The 27,670-nt window shown below is 33.9% G+C and overlaps 2 protein-coding genes across 9 annotated transcripts in view; both read right to left on the bottom strand.

Moving 5' to 3' along the window:
* LOC125658473 (cilia- and flagella-associated protein 43-like) overlaps positions 1 to 19,597 on the bottom strand; it is a 33,097-nt gene extending 13,500 nt beyond the window's left edge. Inside the window, exons 1-25 of one of the 7 annotated variants that reach the window (XM_048889738.2) lie at positions 19,454 to 19,597; positions 18,919 to 19,169; positions 18,692 to 18,785; positions 17,792 to 17,959; positions 17,261 to 17,519; positions 16,570 to 16,690; positions 16,236 to 16,256; positions 15,105 to 15,187; positions 14,247 to 14,378; positions 12,475 to 12,591; positions 12,263 to 12,343; positions 10,943 to 11,091; positions 10,676 to 10,779; positions 9,538 to 9,681; positions 9,028 to 9,212; positions 6,430 to 6,498; positions 5,564 to 5,707; positions 4,026 to 4,153; positions 3,433 to 3,607; positions 3,058 to 3,162; positions 1,747 to 1,824; positions 1,221 to 1,346; positions 954 to 1,058; positions 496 to 612; positions 155 to 205 (exon numbers count right to left, since the gene is read on the bottom strand). In XM_048889738.2, coding sequence (XP_048745695.2) covers positions 155 to 205; positions 496 to 612; positions 954 to 1,058; positions 1,221 to 1,346; positions 1,747 to 1,824; positions 3,058 to 3,162; positions 3,433 to 3,607; positions 4,026 to 4,153; positions 5,564 to 5,707; positions 6,430 to 6,498; positions 9,028 to 9,212; positions 9,538 to 9,681; positions 10,676 to 10,779; positions 10,943 to 11,091; positions 12,263 to 12,343; positions 12,475 to 12,591; positions 14,247 to 14,378; positions 15,105 to 15,187; positions 16,236 to 16,256; positions 16,570 to 16,690; positions 17,261 to 17,519; positions 17,792 to 17,959; positions 18,692 to 18,785; positions 18,919 to 19,169; positions 19,454 to 19,482 — 3,036 coding nt within the window. In that variant the 5' untranslated portion in view covers positions 19,483 to 19,597. Of the gene's footprint in view, positions 1 to 154; positions 206 to 495; positions 613 to 953; positions 1,059 to 1,220; positions 1,347 to 1,746; positions 1,825 to 3,057; positions 3,163 to 3,432; positions 3,608 to 4,025; positions 4,154 to 5,563; positions 5,708 to 6,429; positions 6,499 to 7,194; positions 7,219 to 9,027; positions 9,213 to 9,537; positions 9,682 to 10,675; positions 10,780 to 10,942; positions 11,092 to 12,262; positions 12,344 to 12,474; positions 12,592 to 14,246; positions 14,379 to 15,104; positions 15,188 to 16,235; positions 16,257 to 16,569; positions 16,691 to 17,260; positions 17,520 to 17,791; positions 17,960 to 18,691; positions 18,786 to 18,918; positions 19,170 to 19,453 lie in introns of all 7 variants that reach the window. The other 6 variants (XM_048889739.2, XM_048889741.2, XM_048889740.2 and 3 more) reach the window with 6 other exon arrangements.
* A 3,920-nt stretch (positions 19,598 to 23,517) lies between these two features.
* Positions 23,518 to 27,670, bottom strand: part of LOC125658557 (uncharacterized protein C12orf29 homolog) — a 16,250-nt gene continuing 12,097 nt past the window's right edge. For both annotated transcript variants that reach the window (XM_048889840.2, XM_048889841.2), the window contains 2 exons: positions 24,722 to 24,891; positions 23,518 to 23,752 (listed from right to left, as the gene is read on the bottom strand). In XM_048889840.2, coding sequence (XP_048745797.2) covers positions 23,543 to 23,752; positions 24,722 to 24,891 — 380 coding nt within the window. In that variant the 3' untranslated portion in view covers positions 23,518 to 23,542. The remainder of the gene's footprint in view (positions 23,753 to 24,721; positions 24,892 to 27,670) is intronic.

Consider the following 27,670-nt stretch of genomic DNA (forward strand, 5'->3'; position numbering starts at 1 on the left):
CTACCTCCAATTAATAATTTCTAATGAACAATGTAGATAATGCAAGGGGAAAAAAATAATGGTAACTCTCCAAAATTTTACGTGATATCTGAAGTACATAGTTAATGAATTTGATTTCATTCACGGAATTCACGAGCTCCACGTGAATACTTACAGCTGGTGTCGCACCCGGTTTCTGACTGGCTTCTAGTTCAGCTTTACGTGCCTAAAAAACAACCCATGTAAAAGTAACACTCTTTACAACATCAAATTGTTCAACTTCAACAATATTTCTAAGAAACTATAAAGTTATACCCCGGTGATATTCTTTAAAATTGTTAACAAAATGCATTGTGGTAGAATTGATGAACAGTAGACACTGGAATACATAGCTCGGTAGTAAGAGCACTTGACTAGTAATGCAAGTGTTGTGGATTCAGTTCGAGACCAGCCATAAATTTTCTCCTTTTACTAAGCCATTAGAGAATTGAAATTCAAAGAAGTGGAAGAACTTACTGCAACATCAGCTAGCTGGATCTTGCGGCGAGTGGACACAATCTGGAGTTGCTTTTCTGTGGCAGCAGATCTCTTCCGCATTGGGAAGTTGCTGACCTCCAGTGATGTAAAGAATGACTAAAATATTCAAGATCTTTTAATATATTTCATATATGCCTCAACTCAATATTGTCTATATTCAAAGGAGTGACTATTATAATCTAGCTCCGATATCAAAATCTTGTAGATACATTTAGTGCAATGACCTTTAATGTATTGTGAAATTTGTCAAATTTATCTACCATACAAATCATTCAGAATGTAGGTTATATTTTACATAAACTAAAATTCAAAGTTCGGTGCCAAAACCATGTAATTAAATATATTCATGTATTGCAACACATTTCAGACCATGAAGGAAGTCACAGTGTCTATTTCTCCCATACCTTGTGATGATTTATTTTGATCGCAAAACATACCTGAATTGCTCGACCTTTGACATCCATTTCATCCCAGCATTCTCTCTTGATCATTTCCCTTAAATAAATCTTTGCCAAGTTCTCAAACTCTATTTCTTCTTTAACCTATTATCACAAAAATCAAAAGATATGAGCAAACTTTATTATCCCTAGTTTGAAAGTTTACATACATACCAGGTAAAATTATCAAAATAAATACTTTTAATTACCATGCTACTATCTTTTAAATAACCCTTTCCCCAAGAAATTATGTCTGATAGAACTCACCCTATTGACTTCAGCATCAGCCTCAGCTTGGAGACGGTTCTGTTCCTCAATGTCAAGGTCAAACTCATGGCGACCTAGTTTTTCAATATCTGGCAAAACCTCATTTTGCTTCAACATCCCTTGAATCTGCAAATTGTCAGAAAAATAATCGTCCAGTTTAGAGTTAAGGCTATTGAAACCTTTTTAATGGCTTACGAAACACATTTTGTGACATCATAAGAAAACATAATCATTTAGGTGAACTTTCTGAGAAAACAAAGTTCTAAGAGCCATCATGATCTGGCTAAGAAACAGGAAGTACAAGTACATCTTTTCAAACAGATTTCCCAATACCTCAAATTGTCTCATGTTTCACCCATGTCATGATAATGAATACAAAGAAATATCAATAGATATGTCATTATAAGACAAATTAATCTTTTTAGCAGAGATGGGGGGGGGGGGGGGGGATGTAATCTGAGAATAAAATGTCCTGGGGTGATCAAGCCATTGACAGTTGTTTATCTGTGGTAAGACGTAGCCTTACCGTCCTCCTCATGTCTCGAATCTGTACCCTCAAGTCCTGTTTGACACTAGCATACTCATTGTCCTCTTCTTTTATTGACTACAAAATTAAAAGAATATTAGAGAGTCCATAGGAGCAATGTATTGCCTATAATTACATCCTGATTGATCATGTTATTATACATGCATATCAAAGACATGCTAATTTCTATCTCATATAATATTGCAAAGTTCTAGAATGTGACAGAAAGATGACAGACAAAGTAAATCCTAAGTGTCACTATGTTTTGCAGTCAACATGTCACAAGGACCCTACTTTCAGACAATTGACAGTCATGCATTTATTTCAAAATTGTATTTTGCAAGAATCCTAATGTAAATTAAATGTTATTCTCAATTCAATCAGTTCAAAAGCATTAGAATATATGACACCAAAACACAACTTTCTACCACCATTTTTGGTACCGTGTAGCGGGGTTTTTTTTTCCTGCAGGGTCCTTATTTTAGCATTTAGATAGCTTTCCACTAAAATTTCACTCGCCAAATATGCACCCAATGGTGACTTCAGTATTTGCAAGGGAAATAACTTTCCTGTTCACCAAAATTTATTCTGCTAAAATTATTAGCATACCTTTGAGCCAGTAAATCCCCAAATTTTAGACCTTTCCCCTGTTCACCCAAATTTATTCCGCTAAAATTATTAGCATACCTTTGAGCCAGTAAATCACCAAATTTTAGACCCGCGGAAAAAACGTTATACGGTATTTTGACATGAAATGGCTATTTGTCATGGAAAACATTGAGCACAGACTTTGACAAACTTTTTCTTGTTTATATCACCATAGATTTTTCATTCCAATTAATATATATATATATGTATGTATGTATGTATGTATGTATGTATGTTTATGTAACATTTATGCCAATAGTGTTTTAGCTTTTGACTTAACATTTTAGAGTACTTTTTAGATTGTTTGAGGTTTTTTTTATTGTTGCTTTCCTCACCGCTACCCTTGCAAAGTGCCTTAGAGTAATTATATATGAACATATATATATATATATATATATAATTTGTTTGTCAAAAGCTGCGCTCTCTGTTTTCTGAAAGAAAAACATCCATATACCATGTGATACCATCTGTGATACATATTGTAACAAAGATGTGATGTCATAATTTCATATGCTTCTTATACATGTATGCTACGTTGCCTGAATAATCTTCAAAATTTGGTATTTGTCAACATAACTTGTAGTATTGGATCTCATTTCTAAAGTTATAAGGGGAAAAAATAATGGAAAAAAAGGTGACAGAGCTACATGCATGTATCTTTACCTCAAACTCCTGCACTTGTTGCCAGGTGGCATCCTTTGGAGCGACGGGAGTCGGAGTACGATAGATTTCATCACTCTCTTGAGCCTTCTCCAAAGCCCTTCTTTCCTTTGAATAGAATTATAAACATGTAGTCTACCAACAAATTATTAGACATCAACAGTACTTAGTACTCTGTCAATGAAAGTTATTCCCCATTGTTCATTAATTTTTCTCACACAATACACATTAGAATTGATTATAACCATATGTCTGAAAGAAATATAGAAAATGTGAATAAATGAAAATATGTTTAGATTTAAATGTGCATTTTTCTTTATTATCATTGAAATAATCCTTTATAGAACAATTTTATTCTATATTTCTTCAAATCGCCACCTTTTCTGCCTGAGTTATTTCCCCTGATACAGGTCTGGAATTGGAAGGAGGAGAGTACTCTGGGAAATTCCTCACAACTTCATCTTCATCTTTCTGGATCTGCATCAGTCTTGTCTTCCTTGCTCGAGCAGCTTCCATGGCTGACTTGGCCTTCCCGACTCCAGTGGAGGAGAACCTGAGACAAGCAAATATTGATTTAAATATCACTATATATATATGGACTGTTCAATTTATAAATGTAGAAGGAGGTACATCTCTTTGTTTCTCTGTTTACTTCAGTGACCCTCCATTGAAAGTTAACAGCAACTATCTCCCCAATAAAAAATATTTACAACACATGGCATTCCTCCCCTCCTCCATACATTCAGATGGAACAGCCCAAAATATATTGATTTTCAGACACATCTTTGCAGAAAATTACTTCAGGACAAAGATTAAAAGTGAATAATGATCAGTTTCTTATCCTAGGAGTTGGCCTAATGAAACATCTAAGTTTTGTAGGTCATACATGTATATACATGTAGGCCTATTTAACAAAATATGAGGATGCAGAAAATCATAATTATTCTACTGTATAATATTTAATAACTTACTTCCATGAGTAACAACACAGAACACCATCATATCCTGTGGTAAATATGTTCTGAGCATCATCAGCAAATGCCACAATTCTGACACCACCCAAGTGGTAATCGTGAGGCTTCACAGTCACAAACCTGTCCTGCAATGCAAAGGGCAAGTCACACAGTTAGCATCTTCATAATCCAAACTTTACGTTGTAGAGTTCGGATAGGAAACCCTAGAAAGTACGCAGTAATAAATAAGTAGTCTAAATTTTCATTTTCAAACATTTTTGCACCACTTGCACAAATGTTGTGTGATAAAATGGAATAGATAGGTAAAAAAAAAAATATAGATATCAGTAATCAGTGAAATATCAATTTTAAACTTTTTGTTGGTATTTAAAGAACACTTGACAACTGATCATATGTATTGAAAAGGGCATAGTTGGAGTAACATAAGAAAAGGTAGAAGGTCTGAGAGATGTTTAACACACCCCCCCCCCCTTCCCAGGTTCAGGACAAAACCTTGATGGTGCCAAGGGGGCAAAACCCCAAAAGCTCCTGGGTTTTACTGTTTTTACTGAGCAAATCTTAGCTGCAGATTAAGGCAACACTGGCTTGTTGCATGTATTGACCAAAATAAAAACTTTCCATTTATACTAAAGGAGTACTGATCAAACAAGTACAGCATCCTTTAGAAAACCATTTATCAAGACATGAATAATTAAGCCTCAAGAAACTTTCACACTTCAGGGTTTTCAAGAAGGAAATTTTAGCTTTAAGATAACATGAAAAAAGCAACCATAATGGTTTTTTTCTAAAAAAAAAAAAAAAAAAAAAAAAAGATTGATGGCAAAAAATAAACCCCCTCCCCCTAAAACTGAATCCAAAACTTGTTGAAATCCAAGCTATTTCCACCTCTAAGGTGGAGTTTTGTTATTTGTGCATGGCCTTTAAAAGTTACAATGGCTCAGAGGAAAGGAGACATGCACTTCAGAGTTTAAATAATATACCATGACCATTTAGAGCAATTGTGAATCAGCAGTGACTCAATGGTAGAGTGATTCTGAGATCATCTATACTTAATTACTATTTACTGGTTTCTTTATTCATTACTATTTCAAAATGTTTTTGACTGAGTGATGTGCATGTCATAAACAAAGCATAGTACAAGTATTGACTGTATCTTTTGCATGAAATACTGATAATATACATGTATATGTACAGATGTGTAGCATCGCTTTTCAAAGTGGGAGGAGGGGGGAGGGGTCAATTCAGTACAAATATTATACCCCACTACTGTTTACTACTGCCATACAAAAAAGAGGGACACAACCAAATCTGCATATGAAGATAACCAAAATTACATGTTATGGTGCATTAGGGCAGCTACATTCATGTACATCTTTGATTAGAATGATCTACTGTGTACTTTAAAATACAGTAATTGATTTGATCCAACCAACACAATGAATCTTCTTCTTTTTTTCCCCCCTTTACACCCAATTTATAAAAATTTAAAATTTGATATCTTATTGAAAGATTATCAGGTTGAATATAAAACTTACCAATGTTCCTAAAGCTCGGAGTTGTACAGCACCATCTGTACCACAACTGGCCAGCCACTTGCCATGGGGAGACAACTGCAATTTGCCTCCAGGAAGCTGGTGTGAATCAAACTCAGCCTCAGGAAACAATTCATTTGGCTTCCCCTGCAAGATCATTGATTGTTTTTTAATAGACTTTTTCAGATGCATACAGCCCTGTTTTAAGTCTAATCATTAAACAGATTACTAAATCTTTTACTCTTATAGTTAATCATAAACTTATTTTTGTATGGGATTTTTACTTTAATAAGCTGCGCAATATGAAAATACGGGTAAGAAAGTTAATCAGATTAATACGACATCAATCTTAAAACACTTAATCATTATTTCAAAGACTGGTTAAATAATTACATTCTTTAGCTGCAAGATGTTCAAGAACAAATGTATTAGTAAATAAAACTCCAACATTACAGATTTATTATAACAGAAACACAAATTTCTAACGTACAGATATAATTAGCACATTATAACAGATTGAAGGAGGTGCATGTATAATTACATCAAAATAAATTAATTAATGAGACCTAGCTATAATAGTAATAACAATTATCATTATCAAATGGACTTGATGCATGTAGATGTACACTGTACATATATATTCAATTTTCACATGAAACTTTTTTCATTCTACATATAAAATTTACATGTTTTTACCATAAGAACAATTCCTAGCTATAACTTATAATTGTTAAAGCACCTCCTGCATTATACCATAAATTTTGTCAGTCAATTAATTTGAATTATGGTATATCACAATGTCATATTTCCCAACAATTCTACTTTAGCCAGCAGTTACTGAGCGGGTGCAATCTACACTTCAGCCTTACCCTCTGTTGATACAATGTCTCACTATCAACTAGCTCATCCTCATCTACCTCCAGGATTACGTCATCTGACTATGGTATCAACCAATCAAATTCCAAGTTTTAGAAGATAATTAAGCTAATCTTATTCATTCTTATTCAATGCCATGTCCAATCATATTTCACAGATCAAATTCAAGGTACATATACTGTATGTATCCATATTTTAGTAGGATTGAAGATTTAAGTGCCTATCAAAGCAAGAGCACTAATTCATGGTTGAGCTTAAATATAAAAATCTCTGTTTATCCATTTTCATACTTTAATTATTGAGAAATGCAAAACTTTAAATGGGATAAAATAAATGTACATACAGTATATTCCATTCTTTTTAAAACCGTATTCAATCATATTTCTGAGTACAAAAGTGTGAAGCTCTTAGTGTGTATAAACAATTACAACTTTTATAAAATTCGAGGAAGAGAAGGTACAATTATAAATAATAATAGGTTTAGATGTATACAGTTAGGCACATTCTCTGTTAGTTTCATTTTATATAATTTTCTGCCTCCTAGTTAACTGATATTTAAGTTGCAAAGGATTTATGATTGACTGCAGTTCAGAGAAAAATAAATGTAACACCACAATGTGTTTACCAGCATCAAATAGCCTAATAATTCTAAGTCCAACGAGACTATCACACTATAGATCCTGTGACAGGGAAACTTCAAACTGGCTAATTGCAGAATATATATAAAAGCTGAACAACAATTCTGTCATATTACAAACCATGTGTATATGCATGTGTTCCTCCTATAAATTGTATAACAATTCATTTTAACGAATGATAAGTGAAATTAAAATACATTACGTACATGATACATGTACTATAATTAATACAGCTTTAAATTCACTCCTTAATAGCTATATTTTCAGAGTTTCATGTCCATGTCCATTTTCATGCAGTTTTGAATCCACAGGGTTTTTTAAAAATGTCTATATCATATAAATGTTATAAATGTATAACTGGGCAATCTTCACTGTAGTTTTAATTCTATGGTTTTTTGGTCAATAGCAAAAACATGTATAGTGAAAATCAAACTGCAGGTGGAAAATGGCTTATCACAGTGCACTAAAAATATACAAATTTGTGAATTTTTTAATGCAGCCACATAAACAGTGTTGTTAACAATGAAACCCGTGTGTTTTAAGGAGGTATGGGGACAATCATTTCAATGAATACACTGTGTGTAAATTTATAATCCTCTACCTCCACCAACACTATCTTCTTGACTCCATGTTCTATGACCTCAACCTCTTCCTTAATAGATGGGAAATTATATGGTAATTTTTAAGTGATATCGGTTACTTTAAGGTAGATCGACCCTCATGTGATGTCATAGGTTTTTGCAAAAATCTTTACTAAATCAAACTTTGCAAATGATAAAAATATATCTTTCAGAAGAATTTTATTCACTGGGTAAAATAAAAAATCTGGTAAACTGTTGATAGTAAAAATGTTTATATTTTCCATAGATAAACAATTATCTAAAATTAAAAAAAATGTCAAGGACAATGATGGTTATTTTCTTTACTGTGTGTCTATTACAAAATGATTTCCCTAATATATCCACAATTTAATTTATACATGCATGTACTTATAAATCAACAGTTTTTCTAAAGTTTTCACAGTAAAAATTTGTCATTTTAACAAGTTTTTATTTACTTTTATTACTCTGTTTTATGAAAATGTGTGATTTCTGATGTTGACCTATACTTGTTTTTGTATGTCTCTTAAAAAAAAAAGGTGGCAACATACACATTTTCACTTTAAACCACTGATATTGATAAGACACATGAGGGTAGAGCTACCTTAAGGAATAAACATAATTTCTACTCATTTTAAATGATATAAAGTAATTTGGGGCAGTTTACAGACTGTGAATCCATTCATAAACGAGCATAAACTGTCCAAACTTACTTGATATTACGTAAAACAAGTAAAAATTATTTCAATTCCTTTTATCTAATTTGGTAAAACACACTTGATGTAATTTGATGAATGATTCTAAAAATATGTTTATATGACACAAAGCAATATTGCCATAGCAACAAAATGGAAAAAGAAGAGCCAAGCATAATGATGCCATTCCTAAGATGTCATTAGGTGGGACTTAAAGGCAACTCAGCTAGTTTATATAAAAATAAAGAAATTCAAAGAAGTGAAATTGAATTCTATAATACACATAAAACAAGATTTTTTATTTGCTCCTGAAATGTTCAAATTTGCATAAGAATTTTCATTACTGTGATAAATCAATGACTGAATATAAAACAAAACCAAATTAAAAAAGGAAAAGAAAAAGAATAAAGCGATGTACATATATTTACACCCAAAGTGTTATAATATATATTCATAGCTCCTTCTCTATTACAGGGACTCCACATATTTTATATTTGACATGATTTTAAACTGTATAGCTAAATAGTGCTGATTTTTATTTTTACTTTCGAGAAGTAATGTTCCAAAATGATCTTATCACCGTACACAATACACATCAATATCACAATAATTGCCTGATGCCAATGACCACATTACATTTTAAACAAGAGGTAACGTACCTTCTTAGGAGGTTCCTCTGGCAGGGAGAACTGATAGAGCTTTTTAGAAGTTTGGCCCAGAGTGAAGAATGAATTCTCTTCAGCCAATGCGGCACCATATCCTGGGATAGGCAGTTTCAGGATTATTCGTTTAATGGAAGCATCCTTGAAGTCGTACTTCAAACTGTTGACATTGTTTCTCAAATCTGTAGAAATTAATAAGGTTAAGTTTTAACATGGTATAGATATTATGCAGGGTCAACAATGTAAAAACTTTCTGCACTTCAAATAATTTGACAGGTTCCAAAAATTGCTTGGTACAATCTCTGATTTTAATGATAATGTTACATGATTAATTGAAATTTTCATGATCATTACATTTTCAATTATAATATTCCTATATCCTTTTTCTCACAATTAATGTATTAACTCATTCTACATTTAAGATTTGTCTTCAACTTTCGACTTGAAACAACTTTTGACTTGAAACCATATCAAATAGTTTCATAAAGATATCTTTATAATTTATACCTTTGACCAATTCATCTGTGACCCTAAAGGACAGCACAGTGTCAGCTCCGTTTCTCTTGTTTTTGGATGTGTTGGAGGTCACCACGATCTTGGTGACTGTGTTAGTGCTGTGGGTGGATATAGACTGGATATCCCCAGGTATTGCTGACAATAAGTAAAGTTTACAATGACTAGGGCATATCTTACATGTGTATCTAAAATACGGTAATTAAAAAATGTCTCTATAACCAAGGGACCCATGAGCAACAATGCTCACCCGAGTACTCCACTGGTAATATAATCCCCTATCAAGTTCCATGCACCCTATTTCAGCATTGAATGTGTAACATGAAGGGAGAAAATGCAATGGACCAGACCAGAATTCAAACCCAGGCCCCTAAATCTCTAAACAGGTGCTCTATCAATTAAGCTATCTGTCCACTGGCAATCAAAACCCATCTGACTGCTACATTCCTCCCTCCTTAAATGACTCCTCACACCTTGAAGACATCAACCAATGCATTTTCACCTGTCCATTCCAGGGGTTGGTTTATGTTACCAAATGAAACAGGAAAGGAGAAAATGCAATGGACCTGACTGGAATTCAAACCCGGGCCTCATGAATCTCTAGTGAGGTGGTCTACCAACTGAGCTATCCAGCCAATGGCGATTGAACCTGTCTGACGCTAAAAATGTAACAACTCTATGCATGAAAGAATAATTCTATGAAGTCAATGTTTCATAAGTGATGAAAATTCAGATACATTCAGTGCATGAAACGCATCTTTTAATTTTTCAGAGTGATGACAAGAACCCATCCTTAAATGACTATGCATCACTGCTTATCTATAACAGTGTGACTATCTTCACATCATTAAAATGACCATGCATCACTGCTTATCTATAACAGTGTGACTATCTTCACATCATTAAGATGACCATGCATCACTGCTTATCTATAACAGTGTGACTATCTTCACATCATTAAAATGACCATGCATCACTGCTTATCTATAACAGTGTGACTATCTTCACATCATTAAAATGACCATGCATCACTGCTTATCTATAACAGTGTGACTATCTTCACATCATTAAAATGACCATGGGAAAATGAAATTGTTGCAGATTTGTTGTCATTTTCCTTAGCAGTACTCACTGGTGTATCCAATAGGTTTGAAGTTTACCGATGCTCGCCCATCAATCACAAACACATGACCATCATCTGACCCGGAGACCAGATACTTTCCTTCAGAGTCATATCTACAATTGAAGGCAGAGAGTGAGAAACACAATCTTATAATTAGCATTCAGAATTCCTAATGGATTTGCTATGACTGAAAATAACATTACCATATATGTAAACTTGCTGTTATAATCTTTATAACAAATTTTTTATTACAGTGAGTAAAATTTAGAAACTTACGTGAGATGTGTAAGTGGTCCCTGGTAAAGCCTTTTTGCCGTGACAACCCTCGGTTTCTTAGGAAAGGTCAGATCCACATAAAACACATGGCCGCTGACTGTTCCCACAGCAGCCACATGAACCATAGGACAGCATGCCAAACAAAGTGCCTATAGTACATGTCAAAATATTCAGAAAAACAAAAACTCTCAGAAGACATCAGACCTCAGTGGACAGGTAAATTTGTGAAGGAGAGAGCAGTGCTTGTGTCCGATTCATGCAATGAACTTAAATGAGGTTCATGTAAATCTAAATGGAATTGTTTATTTACATAAAAGAAACAAGATCTTAATTCTTGAGTTGTAAGGAGAATCCTCCATGTGAGTCTGAACTACAGATAAAATACAGTTGCTGCAGAAACTAAAACCTTGTCACCATTCAGAAAATATAACTCATATGCAGAATCATGAATAAATATGTGTATCAACCATGCAAGTTTTAACTGCATAAAAAATATAAACTGGGAATTGCTGTTTCCACTAACCCAACTGATCCACAATTATAACCCTTACCCTATAATTTTTTTTAACATATTGTTCAAGAGATTATTGAATATTAACATTGTTTGGACTTAATTGACACTTGTATCTATCCATGCAATGAATACTAGTAGTTTGAATCCTGTTGGATATCACAGGTTCGTACATTGAATATCACTGGATATCAAGCTCCAGGCAGACCAAAGCTGACATGGGATGAGTTAGTAAAACAAGACCTAGAGTCTACAGGATTAGATAGGATCAATCCACTGGATCGCAAAGCATGGAAAAACAAACTTTGACCTCAACAGGACAGTCAGGCCTCTCCCTTGCAAAAGTATTAATTTGGCCTGGATAATCAAAATGGATGACGATGATGATGTAGGATTAAGTTTTTTGGAAATGGATCATTTAACTTAATTAACCTGCTGCAGTCTATGGATATCACAATGGCTCTCCACAGTCATTCGCCGAGGCAAGCTAGCGAAGCTTGAAAAACTTCTTCACTATTCAAAATATTTGAATCTACCCAACAAAATATATTGTACAAACATATAACATCATTAAATTGTATCAGTATATTACTGATGTACCAATGCAAGCAGCCAAATGGACCATCTTGGTAGATTTCAATCATTATGATATTCTTACTGACTTATCAGCCCAGCCCCAACACATGAATTGCCACCGACATTAATTCCTGAGACAAAATTCTTGCTAATGTTACCTCCAACCCTGACATTATTTTTTTTTAAATGAATTTTTATTATCCACCATCACTAACACAGAAATCATAACTAACCTGTATTCCTACAGACACCGAGGAGATTAGAAGACCTTTGTCTATTGTCCACACCTGGAGTTCACCATCTTCTCTTACTGACTACAAGGCCAAAAGGTTAAAAGTCATGCAGATCAAAATAATGTAGACATCGTAGAAATCAAATTCATTAAAATGCACATTCACTGTCATCAGTGAAAATGGCATTCATAGCTATGTTTCTAATAACTCACCACACAGTACTCATTGCCAGCCAAGCAGGAAATGCCCACAAAGTTGCCCATGTGAAAATCCTTCAGATTTTTGACAGAATCTGGAGCTGCTCCAACCTCATAGACATGGAATGTTCCCTGTAAACAGTTCAGACAAACGGTCAATTACATGGAATGTTTCCTGTAAACAGTTCAGACAAACGGTCAATTATATGGAATGTTCCCTGTAAACAGTTCAGACAAACGGTCAAATACATGGAATGTTCCCTGTACACAGTTCAGACAAACCGTCAATTACATTGAATGCAATTACCAACCAATCATGGTATGTAAATATACAGTCCAATCATCAGGTGAAAATGAAGTGAAACCAAATAGTTTGTAAATAAATATAGTCAAACCCCCGTACAAATACGTTAAACCAACACATGAAAACACTGAGATAGGCCAAAGTGTGTAAAACTGATACAGAAAAACCATAATATGAAAAGTATAGCACACACAACACGTGAAAACAGTCAAACCATCAAATCTATAGGTAAATACAACCAACTACATGTATAACAATAATCAAACATCATGTATGTTGATACTTGTCAAATAAATACAATCAAAATATCATTCAAAACATTGTATCTTAACCACCAGCAGATCACTTAGTATCAAAGGCTAGCTTATTCTTTTTTTTATGTCATTTACAGCAACTTTCACGTAGCATGCAGAATGTGTCTAAGTTAAAACCTATATTCATGCAGCCTAGTTCTTGAATAAATGTTGTAAATCACGGATATCAAGCACAGGTCTTAAGTAATCTTAAACATATCTATAGAGCAGGGTTCGAAATTAACTCATGTCCGTAAGTCCGAGACTAGTAAAAAAACGTGTCGGACTAGTGAACTCTTTATAGTACTAGTCCGTACGGACTAGTGAAAATCCAGAAATCAATCTTGAATTGGTAAAGATTTTTAGCAAGATTTGTCTGAGTCTCTTAGATGTTTGAACTTATGGTTGATTACCTGCATGGTCAAGTGTTTGCATGACTATGACAGCCTGATCTTCCTAACATATGGAGTGTGTTTGAGACCGCCGTTCTTCGAACGTGCACAAATTGTCAAATTCCTGCCGATTCCGAACGCTGAGTACACATCACGAGAACGTGTTCTAGGTGCAAGAATTGCAAGTAGTGTGGTCTGAGAACATGCACGTTTGTGCGCACATTTTCTCGACATTCGTGACTCTAACACAGTAGTTCATAACACTATAGCTCATGACTTGGTCAATCGAGTGATTTTTTTTTACTTTATTGATAAAATTTCGAACTCTTGTGACTTTAAGATCTGAGTACCAAAACAACAGGAACATCGATCTCGAACGCACTTATGGACATTTATAAAAGGATTAACTCGGAGGTTAATATTGTATGCTTCTGAAGATCTTGAATGCGAAATAAAATATGGTGGTCTCTTTTTCTTCTATAGGTGTCAGAAATTGAATTGTTTGCAACTGTGATGTGTTTAATTTGATTAAATACTATTGAATAAAATGAAGATCATTTTATTATATACTGGACGGACTAGTGAAATGCTTTGCTGACTAGTGAACATCAACAGTTACTAGTCCGTACGGACTAGTGCTTACTAGTCCGTACGGACTAGTGCTTGAAAAAGTTAATTTCGAACCCTGTAGAGGAATAAAATTCTAAGGTTTCTTTTGAAAAAGATATACAAGTACATGTAGAACTGGAATATGTTGTTCCTCAGTACCTGGATGTACATGATGACACGTCTTCTTACCTTGCTTGTTGCTACAGCTATGCGCTTGTAATTTGATGAAAAGGACAACGCAGTAACTGAATTTCCAATGGGAATCTTTTCCAGGATTTTAAATTCCTCAGACTTTAGGTCTACCAGTCTTAACATGCCATCCTGCATAGAGAGAAAACAGCGTCAATACAGTGTACTGTTTTCTTGACATCTACTCACACAATCTTTGGCCAGCTTTATACTTTTATGGTCCAGAATTGTAGAACTTTCAGAATTATACATGTACTTTGAAAACTTATTGGTTTGAATCAATCCTATACAGAAAAACAAAGATAACTTAAGAACTGTCAGAGTCATATATAATTTGGCAAAGCTTATCAAGAAGCCATTCATAGAAAACAGAACTATTTTCATTCCAGGAGCTGTCTTAAAATCTAACAATCAGAAATACTTTTAAAAAGGTGCTTAATGACATCCCAGATATAAACCTAGAACTATCCTAATGGGACAAATACCCCCCTCCCCCGGCTGGGTACACTGGATGGGGGGAATAAACGGGTTTTATGACCCACCAAACTCCCTTCAAATGGAAAAAAATATCCATAACTTCCTTGAATGTAAAAAAAAAAATATATAATATTATATAATTTTAATCAAAACAGCAGGCACACAACTACATTATTCATATATTATTTAAAAGATATGCAAAGTTTTAATCAAATCTGTTCGTCAGTTTAAAGATATATGCTGGACAAATGCCTATGGATGGACAATATGTGATTCCAATATACCCCCCCCCCCCCCCACCCAACTTCATTTGTGAGGGAAGTATAACAATAATCATTGTTTATAATAAAAGAATTTACTTTTATAAAAGTCAAGCTTTACCTGTCCAGCCACATAGAGACCCTTTCTGTGGAGGGATACACAGTCTGCTCCACCCTCAAAAATCATCTCCTTTACTTCATCAGCTGCAAAAAATATCACAAACATTCATTATATAAATTTCAGCGGTATAAACTTGACATACACTGTAGTATGAATACATTTGATTATATTTGTACATTTGTTCAGTTCACTTGTTATTCATATCAATTTCAACATGAATACATAGAGATCATTGTTAGTTAGTTGAAGCATCATTTTCTATCATCGCACGAAGCTTGTTAAGATGTATACTATGTAGTTTCAGTTCACCATTAAAACTTATTAGACTGATTCCTTCCCATGTTAACGCATGTATTGAACACAGAAGATTCTACTTTCAGACAATGCATCATATTTTATACAACAGAGTAAGGAAATAAAATATCTTCATTAATCTATATATATCCTATAGATGTATGTAACATATATGAATATTTCCACACTTTTATACTGTATTAGTTTTGCTAAATTTTAATAACCAAGTTTTAAGTCCTAACGTTGTTAAGTTATAATTATTAGGGCATGTTGTGTCACACTTTTACAACTTTAAATTATTTATGTACATACATGTATAATTCGTATTTCATGAAAAAACACCATAAGGTAATTCCCTCATTATATATTTTTAAATTAATATTATTATCATAATTTAACTTTGCTCCTTGCTATTTTTTGTTTTAATTTTTGCCTTATCTAAATTTATCTGTTTTCATGGTACTTTAAATGAATTAATGATATAGCTATGCTATATTCTTTTACGTGGTTTTTCACTTCATGGTTTTGTCATGCAGTGAAAACAACTGAAAATTAACCGCAGAGAGTATTATATGCAAAATATATGTCAATATATAACATCATTTTCCTGATACAGAATCCAGTATAACACGTACTCACAGAATTGAGAAATTTCATTTTGCCTGCTCTTTGATATAACAAACAGCTCAGCTATACATTTACACTGTCCCTTAACAACAAGTATCAGGAGTCTGACAAAAACATTTTGGTTTATTAATCATAATTCTATGAGACTAGACAATTTAGCTGGCACATAAACAAGTAGACAATTTACTGGCACATAAACAACTAGCTCACCATATCTTGTCCTCTTTTTGGCTACAATTTCATTAATAAAAATAAATCTGCCTTGCAATTTTATTATATTGCTTTTGGTGTACTTTTTCATATGATTAACATAAGTAAATAAGGTGTTTTTTTAAAAATAAAAAAATCATAACACTGCTTTCATATCAGATGCTATAAAATTCATCACTGAGTCATAGAACTTTTCAAAACTTGACAAGTAACAAATGAAAGAAACAGTTTAAAACACTTTAATTTGTGAAAGTCTTTCCTTAAACATTTCATAATGAAATGCAATAAGCATTAAATAACCCTTTCTTAACTGTGTTCTATCTTTCAACATTACCTGTAGGTAGATCCATCTGTGAGTTGTAGCGACTTGTAGCACTTGTAGCTCGGGAATTTGGGGCACTTGCAGGTGGAAGAGGGCAATATAAGATCTTCGCCTTGTAAATTTCTCCATCCACCTGTTGGTTGTAGAATTATCAATTTCAGTCAATGAATTTTATACAAAACATTCTCATCTCATACCCAAACTTTATCTTTATTTTCTGAATGGAGAAAAACCAGAAAAGAAACTGTTTAAAGTCCATTTTCTTTTCACATCCTGCAGATTCTGAATTATTTTAACTATATACATGTATATCTATATGTATCTTTACGTATATATTTTGTTATTGTGATTTTTGCTGATATTTTCTGTGAGCAAAATTCCACAGAAAATGGACAACCACAGAAAATAACCATTATATGATATTCATTCCTGTTAGCAGAGGATCTATAACTTTTATAGGAATGTCCATACCATGAAAATGGCAAAAATTAAACCTCTATGAAAATTAATGCTTTGAAGTATATGTAATATCTTTGGAGATTTGAAAACATGATGAATGACAAAAAAAATACTTTCATTTGAATCTAATTGGTCCTTAGTTTATTCAAGGAAATTGCAATTAAATTTGAAAGTGGAGTAGACAAAAATTATCAATTTAACAATCATGCATTCATACACACAACCACATGTATAACCTAGCTACCCTGAGAATTTGTCCTCCTTTGCATCCAACAAAGACATCTCCACTAGGTGACCAGGCATGAGACAGTGGAACCACACGGGGAGTGGTGTCTTGGATCTCCTCTAACACCTCTGCCTTCTCCCCCACCAGCCCAGCGATGGCTGCTTTTGGAAGATCCACAGTATACCTAGACATCCTGGTTGATGCTCGAGTAGGAATGTCTCTGTCCTTCTCATCGTCAAAGTTCAGAGATGGATTCTCTGCTGGCAATTTCACTTTCCTAATGAAAAATATTTGTCTTTAGAATAGAATAAAGTACAATATAGTTAGATGAATTTATGTTTTCTTGTCGAGACTTTTTGAATTTTGAAAGGCATGTATGCTAAAATAATACATATTTATGTCCTATTCCTATCCTATTCTCAAAGATTTTGTTTTCATTCATGGTCAATCTCAAGTTTATTACCTTTAATCAAATACATACAAGACAGTATCAATATGAATGAAAATCACACAAGTAACTAGCTGGATGCGAGCAGAGTAAGTACTTACTGAGGAAGTAAGACGTATTTATTATCACTTTGTTCTGTGTTCCAAATCGTCATTGAATTTTCAGTCGTAACACAGATCTGTCTCCAATTTCCAGGATTAAAAGTCAAACAGGTCACGGGATCTGATACAAGGTCAACAGTTGCTAATTTAGTTCCATCTGTATATCGCCTACAATCAACAACAAAAAAAGTAACACATAAAAATGTTCATATATACACTGCATGCATAGTAAGGGTGTAAATTTATTAATTGACAACTAAGATATTTTAGTTGAGCAAATTAGTTGAGTATGTACATATGTATTACTAAAATTCATCCATAATGATACTTCCTAATAAAAACAAGCATAAAGCATTAAACTGTTATCTATTGATGTAATTATCATCATCACATACATGTAAGTTTTGATTGATTGCATCTATCCAATGTTGTTTTGTTTGTTTTTCTTTTTACAAAGAAATATCTATTTTTGATTACCAAAGCTTTGAAACTTTATTTTCTGAAAACATTTCAAAATCTTTTGACTATACAGAGCCCCACATGTAGACATTGTAAAAGCCCACAGGCACTAACCTACCGGTATAATTATTATCTAATTAACTGACTGTCATCTTTATTAAGGTGACCTGTGTCTCCTTCATCAAAAATCAAAAGCTTAAAAAGTACACAGAAATTCAATCTGGTTGTTACAATAAAGTCAGACATAAGGATACAAATTTAAACCAATTCAATTGTGATTTTATTGTTTTTGTTGAGAAAATTAATCTGGCCTAAAATATATCGCTGGACATTTAATCTATAACTAACGTATAGTTGTTTACATGTACAGCCATAATTCGACAAAAATCAACATTGCTCATTGTACATGAATGAGCAAGGGGGATACCAGTATTTTCATACCACAGAATAAGCTGAAATTCAGGAACTCCAGAGATTGTTCCCAGATATTCACTGTGTGAGAAAATCATTGATCTGTACTCCAGCTTAGATCCATCTGCAAAAAAAAAAAAAAAAAAAAAAAATTCAATGAAAAAGTAAATAATGGGTATATTTTTTTCATTTCAAACACATACTTTATAATATTTCCAGGGATAATTATAATGCAACCACATAGAGAAGATTCATACCTTTTAAAACAGCTACCTCCCTAAAGGTTGGATACATAAAAACAGTGATTTTGGGGTTAAGTGATTGCTCGGCAATAGCAAAGCATTTATTTGTTGGGTGCACTGCAAAGGGTCCAACTCCATTTCCTTTGAAGTTGTAGACTGTTTCTGTTCCGTCTTCTGATACAAACTTCACATTACTCCCTGCTTGGTAGCAGATCACATCCTTGTCAATGTATCCAATTTTGCCACCATTGTATCCCTGGGCCCACCTACAATATATCGTGGTTGTATAAAGTGGATGACTTCTATATTTTTAGAATGAGATATTGCGTCGTTGACGATCATAGAATGAATTACTCAATATCTTAAATTACTTCTATCAATTCATACAATCTCTTCATGAATAATATATTTACTATTTTTGGCAAACACATTGTTTTGTACATATTAACAGTAGCTTTTTGCGTGTAATTTTTAATATCCTATACGTACTCTACGATTAAAAACTGATATACAGGGAAGGCAATAGTTTTTTGTTGAAATATAAACTTACGATAACTCTAAAGATCCAACCGAATCCATATTAATTTAATGATCAGCAGTTTATTTATATCCAAACCATTTTTTCCTTTAAACCCAGCTGTTGCTAAGGAAGTCGATAAACTCTCGCGGAAAATCTCGTTCTCGTCGAATTTGTTAATTCATTCATTATAGTAGTCTTAGCCGTCGTCCATATTAATTTATCCTTTACATTTTTAGGTTATCTGAGTAAACTCAGGTGACCTATTGCAATTGGTTTTCGTCCGTCGTCGTCCGTTAACAACTGAACATCATTGGGACAAGACCCCTGGGGCCCTAGGGGTGGGGCAAAAACTGCCCAAAAATGACCAATTTTCAAAAATCTTCTCAAGAATCATGCACACACATGCATGTAAGAAAAACAAAAGGCATAGTGATGTAGAGCAGGAAGGCCTCTACCAGAATTGTAAATTTCGTGATCCTCGGGGTAGGGGTTCTGACCCCAGGGCGGGGCCAAACTTGTTATATAGTGTTTATGTGTAAAACACTTAAATTACATCTTCTTTAATGCTATTGATACTAAATTGAAAGTAAATAGATTATTTAAAAAGAACAGGTAGTCCTTTATTAAAATTGTAAATTTGATTATTCCAAGGGTAGGGGTTTTGGTATCAGGGTGGGGCCAAAATGGTCAGTTATTAAATGTGTGAACAATAGACATTTTTAACTTCTTGATATTCTAATTCATTCCAATTCTTTTCAAAATTTGGTATGAAACATATTTGGAACAAGGGGAACATAAATTGTAAATTTCAGGATTCCTGCACCCCTGGGGCCTTAGGGGCAGGGCATAAACTGTCCAAAAATGACCAATTTTCAAAAATCTTCTCAAGAACCACACATATGTAAGAGAAACTAAATGCATAGTGGTGTAGAGCAGGAAAGCCACTACCAAAATTGTAAATTTCATGATCCCCGGGGTAGGGGTTCTGACTCCAGGGCCAAACTTGTTATATAGTGTTTATGTGTAAAACACTTAAGTAACATTTTCTTTAGTGTTTTTGATACTAAATGGATAGAACAGGCAACTTAATCTTTTACCAAAATTGTAAATTTGATTTTCTCCAGAGTAAGGGTTTTGACCCCAGGTTGGGGCCAAACTTAGTATATAGTATTTATGTGTAAGTTTGCTGATACTGTATAAAATCTAAATGCATACTAATTAGGAATAGCAGAAAAGGATGTACAAAATATGGTGAATTTCACAACCCAAGGTTATGACTTGATGATAAGTCCAAATTAGTCATATATCTTTTGATGTTTTAATGTTAATACACCTATTATTTAAAGCCTTTCATCAGTGTATGCACTTTTGAGGGCAGTGAAGTTTTAAAAACACATCTTGTTTTATACTGTTGCTGAACATTAGAATTTAGCTTATAATTATTCAGAACAGGAAATTTTTTCTAGATTTCATAGCCCATGGAAGTAGTGATACTTTTTCACTAGTATTCAGGTGACCAATAAGGCCTGTGGGCCTCTTGTTGTTATTTTACCATGAATACATCCGTTACGTCTTTGATTTTACAATTAAAACGTTTTGTAAATGAAGATTTACTTTAGGGACCTGCTAATGGTGGATCTAGCGCCGGGGCCACTACGCCCGAGCCTTCTCACAACACTGAAATATATAATTTAGGTGCCCATATAGACTTAGACCCCTCCAGGGTTTTGTCCTGGACCCACTGGGGGCTTCAAGACAGTACCTAGCCTATTACTGACACCTCCCCGGTCAGAAATTTCTAGATCAACCACTGGTTCTGCACAGATTAACAGTTGTGGTCATATTATACTACATCTAATTTCTCCCATATTGTTTTTGCTCTCAGAGACACACACCCCAGATTCTTTTTGCCTGTGACAGGACAACCTGTACAGGAGTGGTCAATGGCACCAACTGTAGTGTAGGAGAGGAGAAAATATATGGTTGAACTGGGAATCGAACCTGGGACCCCTGCATTACAAGTCAGTGCTCTCTATAACCACTGAGCTATCCTGACCAATGTCCACAGTCCGTATATAGCCCTTACTACCATACACTTGTATTTCATATACCGTAATTGTTCAGTTAATCAATTATGACCCTAATGCCATGCTAATGCACAAAACATGTCCTGAACAAGTGTCTCCTTTTTGCTTTTAGAATTTCTCTCCCTTGGGTTTAATCCGCACCTTCCAAACTTCATCAGAGTACCGTGCCATGTGAGGAGATTACTCTCTGCACAATCATGAACTCCAACTGCTCTTTTAAAAATTCTACATTTCATTTGGGATCATCCAATTTCCCTCTCGGAGCCTACAGACCTTTTGCTACACCATGCAAGTCTCTTCTGCAACTGACTATGTTATAAGTTTCGAATTTGCCACCATTTACATGCTAGGCATCAAGGCTTCATGTTGCATATCATATTTTCTATTAATTTAGCACTTAGCTATACTTGAAATGTATCCTAGAATTAATCTACACATTTCCACAGATGCAACATATCCCTTCAAATATAGGGTAATTTTATTATTTGATAAATTTGGGCCTTTATTTTCAAACTAATCATGCACTGCTACCTTAGACATCTAAACGTACTCATCTCCTAAATTTGGTTAATGATGGGTGTCTGATCCATCTCATAAATTCGCTGCAGAACTGTATTGCACATAGACTCTGAGGAAAAAAATTGAAACATACTAATTTTTTCCAAAAGCGAGCCACAGTTTTGCAGCTTCCCTTGAAGTAAATGATAGAGATCACAGTAACATATAATATCCCTACATTCAAAATTCATCTGCCAAACGTGTGTGAAACTGATGACAATATACCAAATTTTAAAGTAAGTTTTGAATTAAAATAAGATCTGATCATGCATGCACACATATTTGAGTGGATCACAAATCTTATTCTGATTAAAATGGGCATGAAAACATTATTTCCCACTAATACCACCTTCACACTCACGGATTTTTCTTATGAGTCCTAACGGATATCCGACTCGTAGTCAATCGTAAGCACTCGTAAATCACTTGTCAGTATCCTTTAATAACTCTACGTCACAACTTGCACACACTTGTAAGGATTTGTGAAAGTAGGGGCAAATTTTTAGACACGTTAAAAAAAATTTCGCGATTGTCCACGGATTTCATTTTCCATAAATAACTTGTAACAATTCGTATGTATCGTTAACTGGTCGCAACACACATAAACTGCTCATCAGAGTCCGTAAAACACTCATAAAAAGGTGTTTTTTTTCTCAAATCTTTGCAGTTGGTTTACGATATGTTATGGATAGTTTACGAGTTGTTTACGAATTATTACGAATGCCTAAGTAATATTTACGATTTCGTTCACGTCGGGTTACAATCACTTTACAGATTGTTCAGAGTCATTACGAGCGCTTTACGTATAAACAGGATTACTTTACGAGTATATACTTAAACTTTATGATTAAGGAAAGGTATAAAAGACGCAAAATCTGACAGTTTCTTTCATTCGTTATCAAGACATCAAAGAAGTTACACATCTTGCATACAATATACATATATGCTGTTCCAAGTAATGTCAGTTGTCGAATGATGATACAAAGCCAGTTGCGAACACTTTTGAGTCAAAAACATAAACAATCATAACTAACTCCTAACTATTCGTAACAGCAAGTTATCAACACGTTATTTACACGTAAAAGCTAAGCTAAATCGTATATTTCCGTAATATATTCGTAACAATCCCTAAAAAGCTCATAAAATATCGTAAATTGCTCGTATTTATCCATGTTCACTCGGAACAAATCGAAAATGTTTACCGTAAATACAACGCAAGAACTCGTAATAAACCGTAAATGACCAGTGAATACTCATAAATACTCTTAAAATGTTCCTAAATAGCTCTTTAAAGTATCCAAATCGTAACAATCCGTGTACTTTTACGGATTTGTGGAATACGTAAGGATCCGTAAGAAAAATCTGTGAATGTGAAGGTACCATAAAGCACTGAGTATTGATGGGCTGACGATCAGTTCTCTTTAAACAATGACAAATAAACAACCAGTGTTTAATGTGGTGAGAGTTATTATTTTCACTGTTCACAAGTATCTAACAGCTGATCCAAGTGCACTAAAGAATCACATGTCTTGTGGAAAAGTCTCCCCAGCTTTATAAACACAGGATTCACATTGTCCTCCGATTCCAACTGAGAAATGTCTACAAGAATTTCCACTTTTTTCTTGGAAAATATTGGAGTTTCATCCTTTAGTGGCCATGTTAAATTCAGATGATGTCTGTGAATCTATAAAGAAAAATACGAGTAAATGAAAGCAAACTTCAACACAAATTTAGAAAGAGAAACATCACACTACCACCTGATAACACTACCACCTGATCCCTTTTTGATTGTGTACATAAAAAGCCCCAAAAATATGTCTTGAATTTAGCTTAATCTGTGTTGCAAGTAAGTTAAATATTAATCTCGGCTGAATTCGGCTAGGCTGAATATTTGGACTTCGGTGAAGGCTTCAGTCCAAATATTCAGCCAAGCCGAATCTCAACCGAGATTAGTTAAATATATTACAAGTATACTTTGTTAACTTAAAAATCAAATAAACATTAATGTTTACTATTGCTTATTTAATAGCATTATTACATCATGAATAAGACTTTTTCCTGCCTTTTTTTTCAAAACGAGCTTGATAACTGTTAAATTTCATCCAGATTATTGCTTGGGAAAAGGTGTGCCCATCTGTCGGGCAAAATGAAATTAATATACATTGTGTGGTAATAGAAGATGAAAAACGTGTTTGAATATGCATTTGTTCAATACATGGGCTGTATGTTTTCTGTAAGGATTTATGAATTTTTTCATAGATTTTGGCATTTTTGCAATTTTATGCCAACTTCATGCTCATGTGGTATAACACAAAGCAATTTTGGATCAACTTAAACATAATTTGGGTTCTTATACATTCCTTATTTGAATGCCAGATTTTGGGACAACTACTGTAATCATCCATTTATGGCCAGATGACTGTATAAACTGCACCTGCTTCTTACTCAGATTCTTTTGATCTACTGTATACATGTAAATTTTAAAAAGTACTGAATAAAAAGTTCATACATTTTCAAAATGTTGTGCCATTTCAGCAATATCTGTGTGTTCTGAGTTTGAGATTTTGTATTTTCATTAGATTTATAAGTATCTACAACCATGACGTGTCCTTCTCCTGACTTTCTAATACGCTCTGTTGAGATCTTTTCTTACTTTGAATAGATTCCCATTCTGACAATGCCACACAATCCCCTCTACCAGTCCCACCTGTGTGGAAGAAAACCAGCTCCGAATGGCTGCCAGGGAAATGTCTGGAGGCTCTGTTAGTGCAATGGAACCGTGTATCACTAGAAAGTGAAGTGGATTTCTTTTGCTGCCAATGTCTGAAGAAATAACATTATGAAAGAAATCCAACTATACTCGTACATCTTTAGTTCTAACCATCCAAGATATGAACACAACCATCAGCAATACCATTAATCCCCCCTTACCCATTTTTAACACACACATTCCACAAATGAGAAGATTATGTATCTGTGAGTGTAAATTTATTCACAATCTAGAAAATATACATGTACATGCTGTACATTATCTTCAATACATGAGAGAGAGAGAGAGAGAGAGAGAGAGACTTCATAAAATGTTATAAACAGATAATTTCAGTGCTCCAGTGCTTTGTCAAATTTTATTTGGTTACCACTCTTATAAGTAACAATTCCAGTGTCACTTTGAGCAATTTAAAAATTTAGATCATTTGACATGAAGACCTTTAAGTTAAATATTTTGGCCCTTGACTTTTGTGCTTAATATCAATTCTTGGAACTTTTTGAATGCTTTTTAGCTTATGTTTCTATTCTTTTCTTACTTTTTTTTTTTAATCTATTCGAACTTTTAATTCCTCCTTACATGTTTATATACAAGAGTCACACAGAAGCTCCTAGCATTACTCCTCCAGAGAATTGGCTATATATAAGGGGGGGGGGGGGCATTATTACCATTACTTTACTTCAGTAATGCATCAACTAACTATGAAATACAATTTATACAACTAATTTTCATTTATGGAACACAAACATATTCAGAAGGGGCTTAGTGTTGTGTTGACACTCTACATGTACAGGTGTATATATAGGGTGCTTTTGATTGGCATGCCTCTCATTTGAGACAGTTATAAAGGGAAATTTAAACTCTTCTCAATTTGATAACAAGTTTAATAATTAAGCTTATCTGAAATGAATATGTACATGTAATTAACTTTGACAAATCTAGGAGCCTATAGGCTAAGACGTCTGGGTAGCGTAGTGGCATAGATCTTCCATCCGCTCCCAAGTTTTCAATATGTGATCGAAAACTGGGGAGCGGATGGAAGATCTAATTCTAATTAGATTGGTGTAGTGATTAGCGCACTCACTTCTCACTGCTGCAACCCAAGATCAATCCCCGTGATCAGCAGTGGTTGTATGTGTGAGGGTATCGCAATCACTTGCCCAGACACGTGGGTTTCCTCCAGTTTCCTCCCAAAAATGACCCCTAGCGCCAAAGTCCGTCCGAGTCAGTAAATAGTTAGTATATATACATGTAGCTAATGTTCATTGTTGTTTTTATATGTATGCCTAGCATTACACTACAATTTAAAGTTGTACGATCAGATATTCATTCATTATTTTTGTACAGAATTACTTTAAAGCTTCTCAGATGAATTAGTTTTGAAAGTGATCAACTTTACCTTAATTACATGCTTGAAAACATATGTATGTAAAAGAAAGCAGTGAGAAAATTATTTATAAAGTAAATAAAGTGGGAACCCATGAATACATTTGCCACTCATTAAGTCTATTAGGCATCTATAAATAGCCCATGTGCATGAGGGGAATTCCAACATGATGCATACATGTATACAACTTGGACGCAACTGTCTAAATTTAGGTTTGAAAGAACGTAAAACAACGAATCTACAAGAGGTCTTTGATATTTTTATTTCTCTCAACTTATGGCAGTAACAAAATGCACAGCTTTACACAGATAAGACCACTGATGATCTGACCTCTGAAGTCTGAACTGGACACGTGACTGTCACCTGATTTATCTTCAGAATATGCATTAGAAATAGCCGAGTGACCGTTGTTGTAAACAACGATTTAAAATCCAATAATTCTGGTTAAAACAGGTGAAATGACATATGATATGCCATACAGCCTTACAAATACGTACACGCGATGATTTAACAGTGTTTTTACAAGGTGGACAAAATTTGTTGAAATTCAGACCATACAACTTTAAGAAGTAATGTATTAAATGACCATAACTTATAATGCATTTTCGGGGACACCACATTACTAGCATTACTTCTATTTAAAGTAATTGCAAATGAATGCATTACCATTACCTTTAGCATTACCCCTAGTTAGAATAATCTAACTGTGTTTCAGGATGGGCCCCAGGTCCGTAGGACATTATTACTTTAACGACAGAACATCCCTATCTACATTACCCCAAGCCTTCTTTTATGGACAGACAATTAGGCTTTAAATCAACTAATACTGTATTTAAATATATTTGCATACAAAAGTGCGAATAATTTTCAATGAAGAAAAATATATATTTTAATAATGTTTTATTTCTGTCCTCCACTTTTAACAAGAAGTAGATAATTATTTGGTTTTCTGACTAAGACCTATGTGATAATTATGTACAGTACATGCACCTATGGACTGAATGCTGTTATGAAGGAATACCAATGACTATTTTATTCTCAAATTGTTCAGGAATGGGATATACTCAAACATATCATGTTTGATAATCTAAAATCTTAATTAATCAAAGGTTTTTGAGTGGAGATGCCCAGTAGGAATTTTGCTTCAATAATAAAAACACAAATTTCATTAGATTGAATCATTGTGTGCATCTAATTAATGAAAGATATCTTGAAATAATCATTGATATCTTAAATTAATTTTTTTTAGCTTTATATGTTAATATGGCTCTCCATATACATGTAATGCACCTCATGTATGTTTATGTTTATTTTGATACAATACAATAGGTACTTCTATCGTTTATATAAGTGCCTAAATAGACAGGTGTACATCAGCCGATCCATTGAAGGCGTCACTTCCTTTCTATCAGAATGGAATTTAAAAAGGGGGAAATTCTACTAAATGT

Source organism: Ostrea edulis, chromosome 9 (genome assembly GCF_947568905.1).
Source record: "Ostrea edulis chromosome 9, xbOstEdul1.1, whole genome shotgun sequence".
Classification (NCBI taxonomy): domain Eukaryota; kingdom Metazoa; phylum Mollusca; class Bivalvia; order Ostreida; family Ostreidae; genus Ostrea; species Ostrea edulis.